This window comes from Apium graveolens, unplaced genomic scaffold (genome assembly GCF_009905375.1).
Source record: "Apium graveolens cultivar Ventura unplaced genomic scaffold, ASM990537v1 ctg4869, whole genome shotgun sequence".
Lineage (NCBI taxonomy): Eukaryota > Viridiplantae > Streptophyta > Magnoliopsida > Apiales > Apiaceae > Apium > Apium graveolens.
Window position 1 is genome coordinate 18,683 of NW_027418722.1, and position 12,224 is coordinate 30,906.

A 12,224-nucleotide genomic window follows, 5' to 3' on the forward strand; every position below is an offset into this window, starting at 1 on the left:
AATTTCTTCATATCTCCACCGTTTCATCAAAGATGTGTACGAGTACTACCAGCTTGCCCCACTTCAGATTAACTCGAATGAATACACGGCGGCTATCGCTTTGTACATCATAAAAAGGTGTCACGGCCGCAAGGACGGGAAAACCTGTGAGCCTGATCCAAAAAGAACTGTTCCAGCCGATGTCCCTCTTCCTACTTCTTCCTTTGCTAGTGCGGTCGAGACCACGTTTGTCCAGCTTGCACGGTCCAATGTCAGCAACCAGGACCTAAAAAATTGGACCTCAACTTCTCTTGAGGCCAATAATGATGCATTGACCAAGGCCGCTGCCCAGGTGCACTTCCTCCAGGTGTTTAGGACTCGAGAAATTCGAGCCATCAGCCAGGCTAACTTGAAGTTGGATGCTAAGGTGAAGTCCCTTCAGAGCAAGGTTAATGAGCACGGGCAGGAGAAGGTCAAACTTGTAAACAACTATAATCAAAAGATATTTGATCAGTCTCTGCTCATGAGAAGGCGCTTAGGGAGTAGAAAAAAAACCCACAACCTTTCCGCGGATGACTGGAAGAAGGAAAAGGAGGCCATCAAGGAGAAGGTGCTGGAGATGGAGGGATCGTTGTCTGCCTTGACTGCGAGCCGGGAGGCCGCTCTTGCCGATGCTAGAAACCTGGGAGCAAGAAATTTCATAAATATTTTTATTAGTAAGGTTTCTGACTTCGATTCGGGTGCTCTAGGCGCAGGTACGGCTAGAAATGCCAAAAAACTGAAGTTGGAGATGGAGATGGATGCCAAGATGGTAAAGGAGGCTCGGGTAGCAGCTGAGCAGGCCCAGAAAGAGGTAGATGCCAACAAGTCTTAGTCTAATTTAATTTGATGAACTTTTTGATGGGGAAGTGGGCAACCCATTTGCCTTGCGTATGTATTTATGTATCTTTCCTTCGGGCCTCAACTCTGAACTTATGTTTACCTATAGTTGTTTTTAAGTCTTCTGTTCTTGCACCTATTTTTCCATGCTAGCCCAATTTCCTCATTAATTTTCTTTATTTTTAATGTGCCCCTACTGGCCCAGGTTTATCAAAGCCTTGGCCGGATATGTCAGGTATTTTTACTTTGCCAGCATGTTGAACCCACCAGTTCGCATCATCTGCCTGTCTCTTATTTTACACTCTTATATGCCGGCGTTACTTTTTATGTACAACAAGTAAAATGAATTAATGATAAACTTAAGTGAAATAGGCTCACATTATTGCTTAATAACAATTGTTGCATGTATACTCGCGTTAGCGAGCCGGGCCCATGAGCTCGCATCTCGTTCTTGTATTCTCTCTTCGCATAATGCGAGTTCGTTGATTCAAATCAGATTTGCTCACAATCTTCTTCCTATGGATCCTTTCAAAGGGATAATTATGACTCGGAGGCGAATAAAGCTAACCATCATCTCTACTTGGACATGATTCATCTCTACTTGGACATGATTGAGGAGACTCGAGACGATGCTCATATCAGGATAACAACATATCAGCAGAGGACAACTCGATATTACAACAAGAAGGTTCGAGCACGGACTTTTAAAGCGGGAGACTTGGTTCTGCGCCGGGTCATGCCAAACACCAAGGTGGTGATCCATGAAGTATTTGGGGCAAATTGGGAAGACCCCTACAAGATAAAATCAATATTCTGGGATGGAACCTACCATCTCAATGATATGCAGGACAAGTTGATCCCACGAGCTTAGAATGCGGAGCATCTCCGCAAGTATTATCAGTTATATTGTTCTTTTTAGACTTAGTATTATTAAAATATTCCTAAGTCTCCGGGGTAGTGCTATATAGGTACCTCCCCGAGGCCATAAGCATGTACTTGACTCATCTTCCACTATTTATGAATGAATGTTTAATTGCTATTTATTTATGCCTTGAATTATGACATTTGTTAAATAGATTAAGATACCAGCAGGGGAGCCCATCCTTGGGAAGCCCATGCGAAGACAAAACAATTATCTCATTAACTTTTAAAATTATAAATCAAGCCGGGTCTCGGCTCGATTTTCAACAAGTTTTAATCCAAACACTTCTATTATTTCAAGTAAAAATTATATTTTATTTTTAACACCCTTCCTTAATTTTGACTATCCCAAGCAGGCTCCGATATTTGTTGAAGACGTCACTCTTGAGAGGCTTTGTAAAGATGTCAAAGATTTGATCTTTGAGCTTGGGACTTCACATAGTTGACCTCCACTTCATTATAGCCAACAAAGACATACTTCTCACTTTTTAATCCAACTTTGTTCGTATCTCATCATCGATATGTGCATAAGTTATGCTTCCAAAAACTCGTAAGTGAGTAAAAGATGGTCTTTTTCCTTTCCATGTTTGTTGTAGAGTCATGCCTTTGACACCTCTTATTGGACATCAATATTACAAGAAAACGGCACAATCTACCGCTTCGGCCCAAAATTCCTAAGGCATATTTTTGCTCTTTAGCATGCTTCGAGCCATATTAAGACAACTTCTATTTTTTCTTTCCGAGACTCCGTTTTATTGAGGTGATCTTGGCATCGTTATGGGTCTTCTTATTCCATGATCTTCACAGATTTTTAAGAACTCATTTGAATTGAATTCGCCTCCTGCGATCCTAATGAATTACTTTTCTTTGACATTCGCTCTCCTTTTCAACTTGGGTTTTGAATTTTTTATAGTATCCAAAAACTTGAGACATCTCTTTGAGAAAGTACACCCATATCTTGCGGCTAAAATCATCAATAAATAATAAGAAATAACAGTTTTTGCTATAAAAATATAGGATTAAAAGGCCCATATACATCCGAGTGAATAAGTTCAATTGAATCATTTGCTCTTGTCATAGATTCATTTAGAAAACTCCTTCTTGATTACTTTCCGTATAGACATCATTCACAAATTTGATTTGGATGATTGATGTGCGACAAACCATTCACTATGTGCTTCTTAGATACTGAATTTAATCCTTCAAAATTTAAGTGCCCAACCCTAAGATGACAAAGACAAGAAGAATCTCCAACATAAGGCTTTAAACATTTTGGACCATCATTTTCAATTTTGAGGATAAACATACGATTCTTGGTCATAGGCACCTTAGCAATTAAATTATCACAAGAGTCTCTCAAGTTAAGAAATCCATCTTTCAAAGCATAATGTGAATTTAACAGGGAAACCTGGCTCCCTGATAATAAAAATCCTTGGATAATTTTTTACCATCCCGGTCTCTTGCATCAGAAAACTTTCTAGTCAAATGGAGTCGGGTACGAAAGAGTGGGATATTGATATGTTAGATGACCTAGTTTATCCTCGCGATTCTCATCTTTTTCAAGAAACTCTTTTATCTGTTAATCAAGAGGTTGATCAAGAGGAGTGCTACGGGAGAATATCTTGTTACTAACTCTGACATAAGTCTCGAATAACAAAACCAGCAAAATATCAATTTAACACATATGTTCTCCATTAAAAATCTCCGAGAGAGATTGCCCAAATTAGCATGTACGGGTTACAAAAGCATCTCAAAGTATGAGCTGAATGAAGGGAAGGGTGTCTCATTAATAACTCTGACATTAGTCTCTGAGTAACAAAACCAGCAAAACATAATGTAGCACATATGTTTCATAATACAACTCCAATAGAAATTGCCAAGATCAGAATGTATGCTTCGTAAAGCACCCCAAAGTACTAATTGAATAAAGGGAAGAATACCTCTCTTCCAACTTCAACATTAGTCTCAAGAAACAAAATGAACAAAATATTAATTGCGACCCAAGCAAAAAGAGTAGCTTATAACTACAACTTTTGTCTTTAAAATTTACCCCACAAACGTTTCACTATAAAATGATCATCATCTATGTAATTACCAGAACATCATAAAATCATTGATCAGAAGGGGAAGAGAAGGGGGAGGAGGTCATATACGAAGCTAAGTAGTCGGACAACTAATGCATATTCAAAATAACTTCCATTTTCAAAATGGTCTTCGACAAGCAACAAAAGGCAGGAATCATTACTCAATCTGACTGTGGGAAGTACCAGAAGGAGTTCTAGTGTCTTTTTCCGGAGTCTTCCTTTTCCTTTGACCATTATCAGGAGGGGGGCTGTGCATGCAAAAAGACTGAATTAAACTGACTGAATACGATAAAATGTTATCGTTAATGAGACTGAGAGAACTCAAAAAGGGGAAGATAATGTAAGAATGCTAATGAAATACTCTCTGAATATCGTTGAAAATCAAAGCACAACGCTTCTTAAGAAGTTGAATTACCCGAGGAATAAGGTCATCATAAACTCTCCATTTTCATCTTCAGTTTGACACTCTGTATTCTGACTTAAGGATGCTTGTCTTTTGGGAGGCAATTTCCTTGGCACTTCATGCTCATTCCTTGGCACTTCACGTTCAAGGTAGCCTGACTCTGGGAACGCATTTAAGGGGAATAAACTTTGAAGCCACTCAATCTGCAATCATATTAAAAATATGAAACCAATATATCAAACAAAAATGAAAGTGTTACAGTATTATTTAGAAACTACGTATATGGGACATAACATAAAACGAATTCTTCTAAAGGATAATTGATTTACCTTTCTGCGCAGGGTAGCATTTTCCATTATGAACTCCTGTTCCTGGTAGTGAGGGAAGTGAAAAAATTAGTTATAACGTTCTTTCGATACAACAATACATGTTGTGGTCTTTCATTAGTCGTAAACACCACATCAGTCATGTAATTTTTCTTTTCTCTTTCTTGCAGTCTAGCATCATGCTTCTTGTACATATTGATCGCTATACTTGCAGGACACTTTTTTTTGGCTAAATAAATTGCAAGATACTATATTGTTTACTTAATCCGCGAATTTGACTTGCAAATAAAAACACAAATCTACATGAGACATCACCTATGTACATTACTAGAATTATCAGAGTCATATTTACATCCGATTGTTCTTTAAGGTTGAATACATTCACGTAATTTCTTCATCAAACAATTTGAAGCTAGTCATAACTGTATAGAAGATCAAAACTGTAACTTTGTACCTTTTTCCAAGATAGGTCCAGTTCCTCCATCAGTAGTTGCTCCTGAAATAATTTAACATTATGTTAAGATAGCCGTTTTTCTGCATAAAACAATTCACTTTATAGATATATTAAGTTACAGGGAGATGCGTAAATAAACCTTCTTGTCCTTGACAGATAATAACCCTTCATTCAATTGCTGCTCCAACTCTTGCAATTCTTTCAAGCCCAGGCCAGTAAGGTCCTTCCCCAATAACTTCCTATAGAAAATGAAAAACATGATAGCAATAAGTATCTTCTTCCAAAAACAACTGTTTGACGACTTGGCAGGTATAAGGAAACTTACATATTTTTTAGTTGGAGATCTGCAATGTCCTGTTTCAGATATTCCACTTCTAAAACATCCTTACCCTGAAATGTAGTACATTACATGAAGGCAAATAAAGAAATTAAAACTAGAATAAATGTTCAACTATAATGAGCATCACGTATGTTGATTTATAGAAATGTTCAACTATAACAATGAGCATATCATGCTAGTGACTATTTTGTGGAATAAGATGATCAATAAAGAAATTACGCAATTAAGAGTACTATAATATGCCATGTAAGAGTCCCATCATTGTTAAAAATGACACTCATTTTTAATAAAGACCAGTACCTTATGCTCGATTGCAGAATTTTTCGATTCTACAGATTTGTTGAATCGTGCAAGTTTATGCTCCATACTGCAATAGTGAAGAAATGATAAGTATACTAACAAAATGTTTTACACTAACCAACAAAAGAACTTATTGTACACAGGATTATCCAAAAAACAAACATGGATATATGCTTATATTGTCTCTCGCAGATAATATTCAAGAACTATACTAAGCATCTACCATCCACCCGTGTTCTCCGGTGAGAAATGGTCCTCCATCAATGTAGGGTTCAAGAAGAGATCATTTTGGTTGATTATAAGCCCCAACTGCCTAACAAGTTTTGATATGTTACTAGTATTAGGTCACTTTGATCTCCAAACAAGATATCTTTAGTGAAAAGGCTTCGTTATAAAGCAGAAGTACTCTCCTATCAATCAAACTTTCATTCAGACATCTTCTCATGTTTAATTAATTACTTTGAACCGTCAAAACTTGTCCCTAGACTTTAAAAATTGTTCAAATATATCGGATTTGACTCTCATTGACACAGATCCACGCAGCAACACATTGTTCATATCAGATATGACTCTCATTGATACAGAGCAACGCAGCAACACATAGTTCATATCGGATTATAGAATGCCATCATATTTAACAACAAGATTTCATCAATTTAGGCAGAAATACAGATATATTAATTAAAATCGACAAGCATATATTCTAAATTAAAACCCCTTATAAACCAAGATTAGCAGCCACAGTAATCTTATAATTATGTTACACCTAAGGCAATAAAATTAAAGATAACATGATAAAATAAACATATTCAGCCGCAAATTATAACAGAAGTAAATCAAAATAAAAAGAGTGAGGGAGAGATCAAGAAAACAGAGAGAGACAGAAAATAGAGAGAGAGAGATAACAGAGAGAGGGAGAGATCAAGAAACTAAAGAGGGAGGGAGATAGAGAGAGAGAGAGAAGAAAGAGAGAGGTGAGAGGGATAGAGGTGAGAGGGAGAGAGAGAGAGGGGGTGAGAGAGAGAGAAAGTAGACCTTGAACTAGCAAACTCAAAAAGCTTCCCAGTGCTTGAGAACACAATAATTGCGATCTCAGCATCACATAAAACAGAAAGCTCATGAGCTTTCTTCATTAAACCAGCCTTTCTCTTCTTTAAAGTGGACTGCCTGCTGTTGGCATTTTCAATCTTCGCTATTTCAAGCTTTGCCCGACCCATCTCTCCTTGTCTTTATTTACTGGCATGGGGATTTGTGTCAACCTCTGAGATGATAACACGTGTCACTCCTCTTTCTCTCTGCTATCCTCTATAAATATGTGAACTTCAAACTTCATTTCTTAACTTTCCAAAAACACTAACAAATTGCTGCTCATTTTGCTCAAGGATCTACCTTGGCTAAAACCATCATCACCACAAGAACCGCCTACAGCCGGCGTTACTCTCCGGCCTTAGATTCTCCAGGATCTTCGTTTGAATCATCTACATGTACTATTTTGATCCACAATCACCCATTTTTGTTGTTATTTGTTCATCATTTATCATGCCACATTCGAGCACACACTATGTATTCAATACGAGCCCGCTTTAACACACTTACTCACACACCACGATGCGAGCCCATGAGCTCGCGTAGACTTTTAGGTGCGATCCTATTTTCATGTGCGACGCGAGGACACTAAGGTGCGACCCCATTTATATTTTCATTTTTTAGGGCCAAACACTAATAGTCACCATCTTTTACAGATGTCGAGTGCGTCTTCAGCCCACTCCTATGGATCGTCTCGCTCTTCCTCGAATCCGGATCACTCTTCGGTCACCCCTTGTCCTCTCAATCAATATCCACCTGAGCAACGAGGCTCAAAAGACTTCCAACGCGAGCTCACCTTCATTTTTGGACGGCTTAGCCAACCTATTTCTCCTGACTCTACTATCACCCCACATGGAGCCATAAACATAGCTAGAGTTGAAAAAAAGAAGCGAGCCAAGGGTTCCACCTCGCTGAACATCCATCTCGACCCCAACCTTGAAGATTATAACAGGGAGACTAACATTTACGATTGAAGAAATAGATTCGTGGACCTCTCCAAGATTCTTGCATCACTTGGAATAGAGGAACTTGTAAGATGCGAGCCCACTCCTATTGACAAAGAGCGGGCAGAGGAGATTATGAGAGAAATGGATTGAGAGAGAGAGGCTCACCTTAAGTAAGTTGTAGCCAATAACCTTGATCTCATTTATCTAGATTCTGAATCCATCGACAGTGATCTGGGAAGCGCTTACTATGACACCAATAAAGGAAAGAAGCTAGCTGCCGCAAAATACCCCATTCTAGGGCTCGAGGGTGAAGAAGATGGCTCACATTGGTCTTACGACCCTCCAATGTGGGAGGAGGAGGCTGATGACATAAGTCAGGTTAATGTATGCAATTATGCCTCCGCCCCGTTGCCTCTCCTGAACCAGTGCATCCTGCTCAGCCCGAGCTCGAGGGTGAGATCATCTTTAGGAAGCAAATCATTCCAGATGGGGAGGAAAGTTCTACCTCGGCCCAGGAAGAGACAAAAGTCCTCGCCTGTCGTGACTTGGCCACCTCACTTACCCAGAAGCATCTGGCTTACATCGTTGTCCAGTTCCAGCTCGAGGGTCAGGTGATTCTCCCCAAGCCGTACATGCGATGCTACAGATTCAACCATCAGGAAAATGAAGGTAGGGTGCCTCGCATGGTCTTGTCCAACTTCCTACTCAGGCTAGGAATTTCTTCACCTCTCCACCCTTTCATCAAAGATGTGTACGAGTACTACCAGCTTGCCCCGCTTCAGATTAACTCCAATGGATACACGGCCGCTATCGCTTTATACATCATAAAAAGGTGTCATGGCCGCAAGGACGGGAAAACCTGTGAGCCTGATCCAAGAAGAACTGTTCCAGCCGATGTCCCTCTTCCTACTTCTTCCTTTGCTAGTGCGGTTGAGTCCACATTTGTCCGGCTTACACGGTCCAATGTCAGTAACCAGGATGTAAAAAATTGGACCTCAACTTCTCTTGAGGCCAATAATGATGTATTGACCAAGGCCGCTGCCCAGGTGCACTTCCTCCAGCTGTTTAGGACTCGAGAAATTTGAGCCATCAGCCAGGTTAACTTGAAGTTGGATGCTAAGGTGAAGTCCCTTCAGAGCAAGGTTAATGAGCACGGGCAGGAGAAGGTCAAACTTGTAAACAACTATAATCAAAAGATATTTGATCAGTCTCTGCTCATGAGAAGGCGCTTAGGGAGCAGAAAAAAAACCCACGACCTTGCCGCGGATGACTAGAAGAAGGAGAAGGAGGCCATCAAGGAGAAGGTGCCGGAGATGGAGGGATCATTTTCTGCCTTGACCGCAAGCCGGGAGGCCGCTCTTGCCGAAGCTAGAAACCTGGGAGCAAGAAATTTCATAAATATTTTTATTAGTAAGGTTCCTGACTTCGATTCGGGTGCTCTAGGCGCATGTACGGCTAGAAATGCCAAAAAACTGAAGTTGGAGATGGAGATGGATGCCAAGATGGTAAAGGAGGCTCGGGTAGCAGCTGAGCAGGCCCAGAAAGAGGCAGAAGCCAACAAGCCTTAGTTTAATTTAATTTAATTTGATGGGGAAGTGGGCAACCCATTTGCCTTGCGTATGTATTTATGTATCTTGCCTTCGGGCCTCAACTCTGAACTTATGTTTACCTATAGTTGTTTCCAAGTCTTCTGTTCTCGCACCTATTTTTCCATGCTAGCCCAATTTCCTCGTTAATTTTCTTTATTTTTAATGTGCCCCTACTGGCCCAGGTTTATCAAAGCCTTGGCCGAATATGTCAGGTATTTTTACTTTGCCAGCATGTTGAACCCACCAGTTCGCATCATTTGCCTATCTCTTATTTTACACTCTTATATGCCGGCGTTACTTTTTATGTACAACAAGTAAAATGAATTAATGATAAACTTAAGTGAAATAGGCTCACATTATTGCTTAATAACAATTGTTGCATGTATACTTGCGTTAGCGAGCCGGGCCCATGAGCTCGCATCTCGTTCTTGTATTCTCTATTCGCATAATGCGAGTCAGTTGATTCAAATCGGATTTGCTCACAATCTTCTTCCTTTGTTAAAAATTACCCTCTAATGTGATGAACTTTAGCCACTACTGGCCTAGAATTATCATAATCCTGGCCGCGTATGGTGGGTTCGTTTTTTCGATAGAGAGCCGAGCTCACCGACTCGCAACCGCGAGCTCGTGTCGCCTTTTTAATTTAAAACAATTAAAATGTACTCATGGTAAACCTAACAAACATAAACGCGCATTACTCCTGGCCCATTATTATTATATGGCCGCGTATGGAAAGTTTGTTTCCTTAACAACGGGCTGGAGACGCGAGCCAATGATATAGGCTCGCATTGCAACTGTCCCTAATCTTTTTTGTAAGCTTGGCCTTGCATGGCATACCTCTAGGTGAGCTCATGGGCACCTGTTTCTCTGTCCACTTTTACATTTTTATTCACGTCTTTAACAATCCATTTTGTGCTCATTATTTCCAAGCGGGTTGAGGCCCAGCTCGGTTTATAAAACTTGTTGAAAATCGAGCCGAGACCCGGCTTGATTTATAATTTTAAAAGTTAATGAGATAATTGTTTTGTCCTCGCATGGGCTTCCCAAGGATGGGCTCCCCTGCTGGTATCTTAATCTATTTAACAAATGTCATAATTCAAGGCATAAATAAATAGCAATTAAACATTCATTCATAAATAGTGGAAGATGAGTCAAGTACATGCTTATGGCCTCGGGGAGGTACCTATATAGCACTACCCCCCGAGACTTAAGAATATTTTAATAATACTAAGTCTAAAAAGAACAATATAACTGATAATACTTGCGGAGATGCTCCGCATTCTAGGCTCGTGGGATCAACTTGTCCTGCATATCATTGAGATGGTAGGTTCCATCCCAGAGTATTGATTTTATCTTGTAGGGGTCTTCCCAATTTGCCCCAAATACTTCATGGATCACCACCTTGGTGTTTGGCATGACCCGGCGCAGAACCAAATCTCCCGCTTTAAAAGTCCGTGCTCGAACCTTGTTGTTGTAATATTGAGTTCTCCTCTGCTGATATGTTGTTATCCTGATCTGAGCATCCTCTCAAGTCTCCTCAATCATGTCCAAGTAGAGATGATGGTTAACCTTATTCGCCTCCGAGTCATAATTATCCCTTTGAAAGGATCTTTCCCCCACTTCAACCGGTACCATGGCCTCACACCAATACACCAAAGAGAAAGGTGTTTCCCCAGTTGTGGTTCTAGGGGTAGTGTTACTGGACCACAAGACCTGTGGGAGCTTGTCTTGCCATGTTCATTTCTTCTCCGCCAGCTTTACCTTCAAGGTATGCTTGATGATCTTATTAACAGCCTCAATCTGCCCATTACTTTTAGGGTGACTAACCGCACTGAAACTCTTCTGAATCCACAACTGCTCACAGAATTCCCTTATCTCCTTGATATCAAATTGCTTTCCCTGATCAGAGACCAGCTTGTATGGGATGCCATACCGACACACAATGGCTCTATGCACATACTCTTTGAGCTTCTTTGCTGTAATAGTGGCCAGAGGCTCAGCTTCTGCCCACTTCATGAAGTAATCCACCGCAATCACTGCATATTTAACACCCCCCCCTTTGTTTTGGGCATCTCTCCAATCAAATCTATTCCCCACATGGAGAAGGGCCAGGGACTCATAAGGGATGTGAGGGGAGCCATGGGGCTGTTATAGTAATTGGTATACCGCTAACATTTGTCACAAGCTCGAGAAAATTCAAAGACGTCTTTCTTCAATGTTGGCCAATGGTAACCCTAACGGAGGATCTTCTGAGCTAGGGAACTACCCCCCAAGTGATTGCCAAAAATGCCCTTATGTTCCTCCCTAAAAATATAGTTACACTCATCTCCTTATATGCACTTGAGAAGGGGCATATTAAAACCTCTTCTATATAGAGTCCCATCATATACCACATAGCGGGATGCCTTGTACCTCATCCTTCTTGCCTCATTCTTACCGTCTGAGAGCAATCCATCTTTTATGTAGGCCAAGATAGGGGTCATCCATGTTAGGTTGGGACCACCACCAATGTTACCAACCTCGTTCTCGGGCACACTAGGTCGCCTCTGTATATCAAGGGGAACGACCCATAATAGAGTGGCCTTCCGGTGCGATCCCAGCTTGGCTAGCTCATCTGCGCTTTCATTCTACCCGCGTGGGATGAGCTACAGCCTTACTTTGTTGAACATCCCAATTATCCTCTGTGCACATTTTAAGTAAAGCTCTGTTATCAGACCCTTAGTTTGAGAAAAAAACCACACCGCTCCCACGACAATCATTACTTCTTATTATCATTGGTTCGGTCTGAATTGAACATTTAGTCATGGACTTTCTTTGAATGCGCTAGAATCAGGTTTTCCTACAAATAAAATCCCAGTCCACATGCTAATCAAAACATGAATTTATCCCTATTATTTATTTAAATTTTGAAAATTT

The 12,224-nt window shown here is 40.4% G+C and overlaps 2 protein-coding genes across 2 annotated transcripts; both read right to left on the minus strand.

The window, feature by feature from the left end:
• Positions 1–4,020: 4,020 nt before the first annotated feature.
• Positions 4,021–6,903, minus strand: LOC141702311 (uncharacterized). Its single transcript, XM_074506007.1, has 8 exons — positions 6,722–6,903; positions 5,681–5,753; positions 5,372–5,436; positions 5,186–5,285; positions 5,047–5,088; positions 4,596–4,637; positions 4,279–4,469; positions 4,021–4,111 (listed from the first exon to the last, which is right to left on the minus strand). Exons 1-8 carry the CDS (start codon positions 6,901–6,903, stop codon positions 4,021–4,023), a joined length of 786 nt encoding a protein of 261 aa, XP_074362108.1.
• Positions 6,904–11,045: 4,142 nt separating this feature from the next.
• LOC141702313 (uncharacterized) lies at positions 11,046–11,999 on the minus strand. Its single transcript, XM_074506008.1, has 3 exons — positions 11,940–11,999; positions 11,699–11,854; positions 11,046–11,453 (listed from the first exon to the last, which is right to left on the minus strand). Exons 1-3 carry the CDS (start codon positions 11,997–11,999, stop codon positions 11,046–11,048), a joined length of 624 nt encoding a protein of 207 aa, XP_074362109.1.
• Positions 12,000–12,224: the final 225 nt, after the last annotated feature.

What these genes read in the sequence shown, in the direction of transcription:
- LOC141702313 (XM_074506008.1), bottom strand. Translation starts at nt 11,999, where the DNA reads ATGTGCACAGAGGATAATTGGGATGTTCAACAAAGTAAGGCTGTAGCT. An exon ending in CTGTAGCTCATCCCACGCGG is followed by an intron (nt 11,855 to 11,939) that starts GTAGAATGAAAG and finishes CTTGATATACAG; the next exon opens with AGGCGACCTAGTGTGCCCGA. An exon ending in ACAAGGCATCCCGCTATGTG is followed by an intron (nt 11,454 to 11,698) that starts GTATATGATGGG and finishes TTACTATAACAG; the next exon opens with CCCCATGGCTCCCCTCACAT.
- LOC141702311 (XM_074506007.1), bottom strand. Translation starts at nt 6,903, where the DNA reads ATGGGTCGGGCAAAGCTTGAAATAGCGAAGATTGAAAATGCCAACAGC. An exon ending in TTTGAGTTTGCTAGTTCAAG is followed by an intron (nt 5,754 to 6,721) that starts GTCTACTTTCTC and finishes TCACTATTGCAG; the next exon opens with TATGGAGCATAAACTTGCAC. An exon ending in CAATCGAGCATAAGGTACTG is followed by an intron (nt 5,437 to 5,680) that starts GTCTTTATTAAA and finishes ACTACATTTCAG; the next exon opens with GGTAAGGATGTTTTAGAAGT.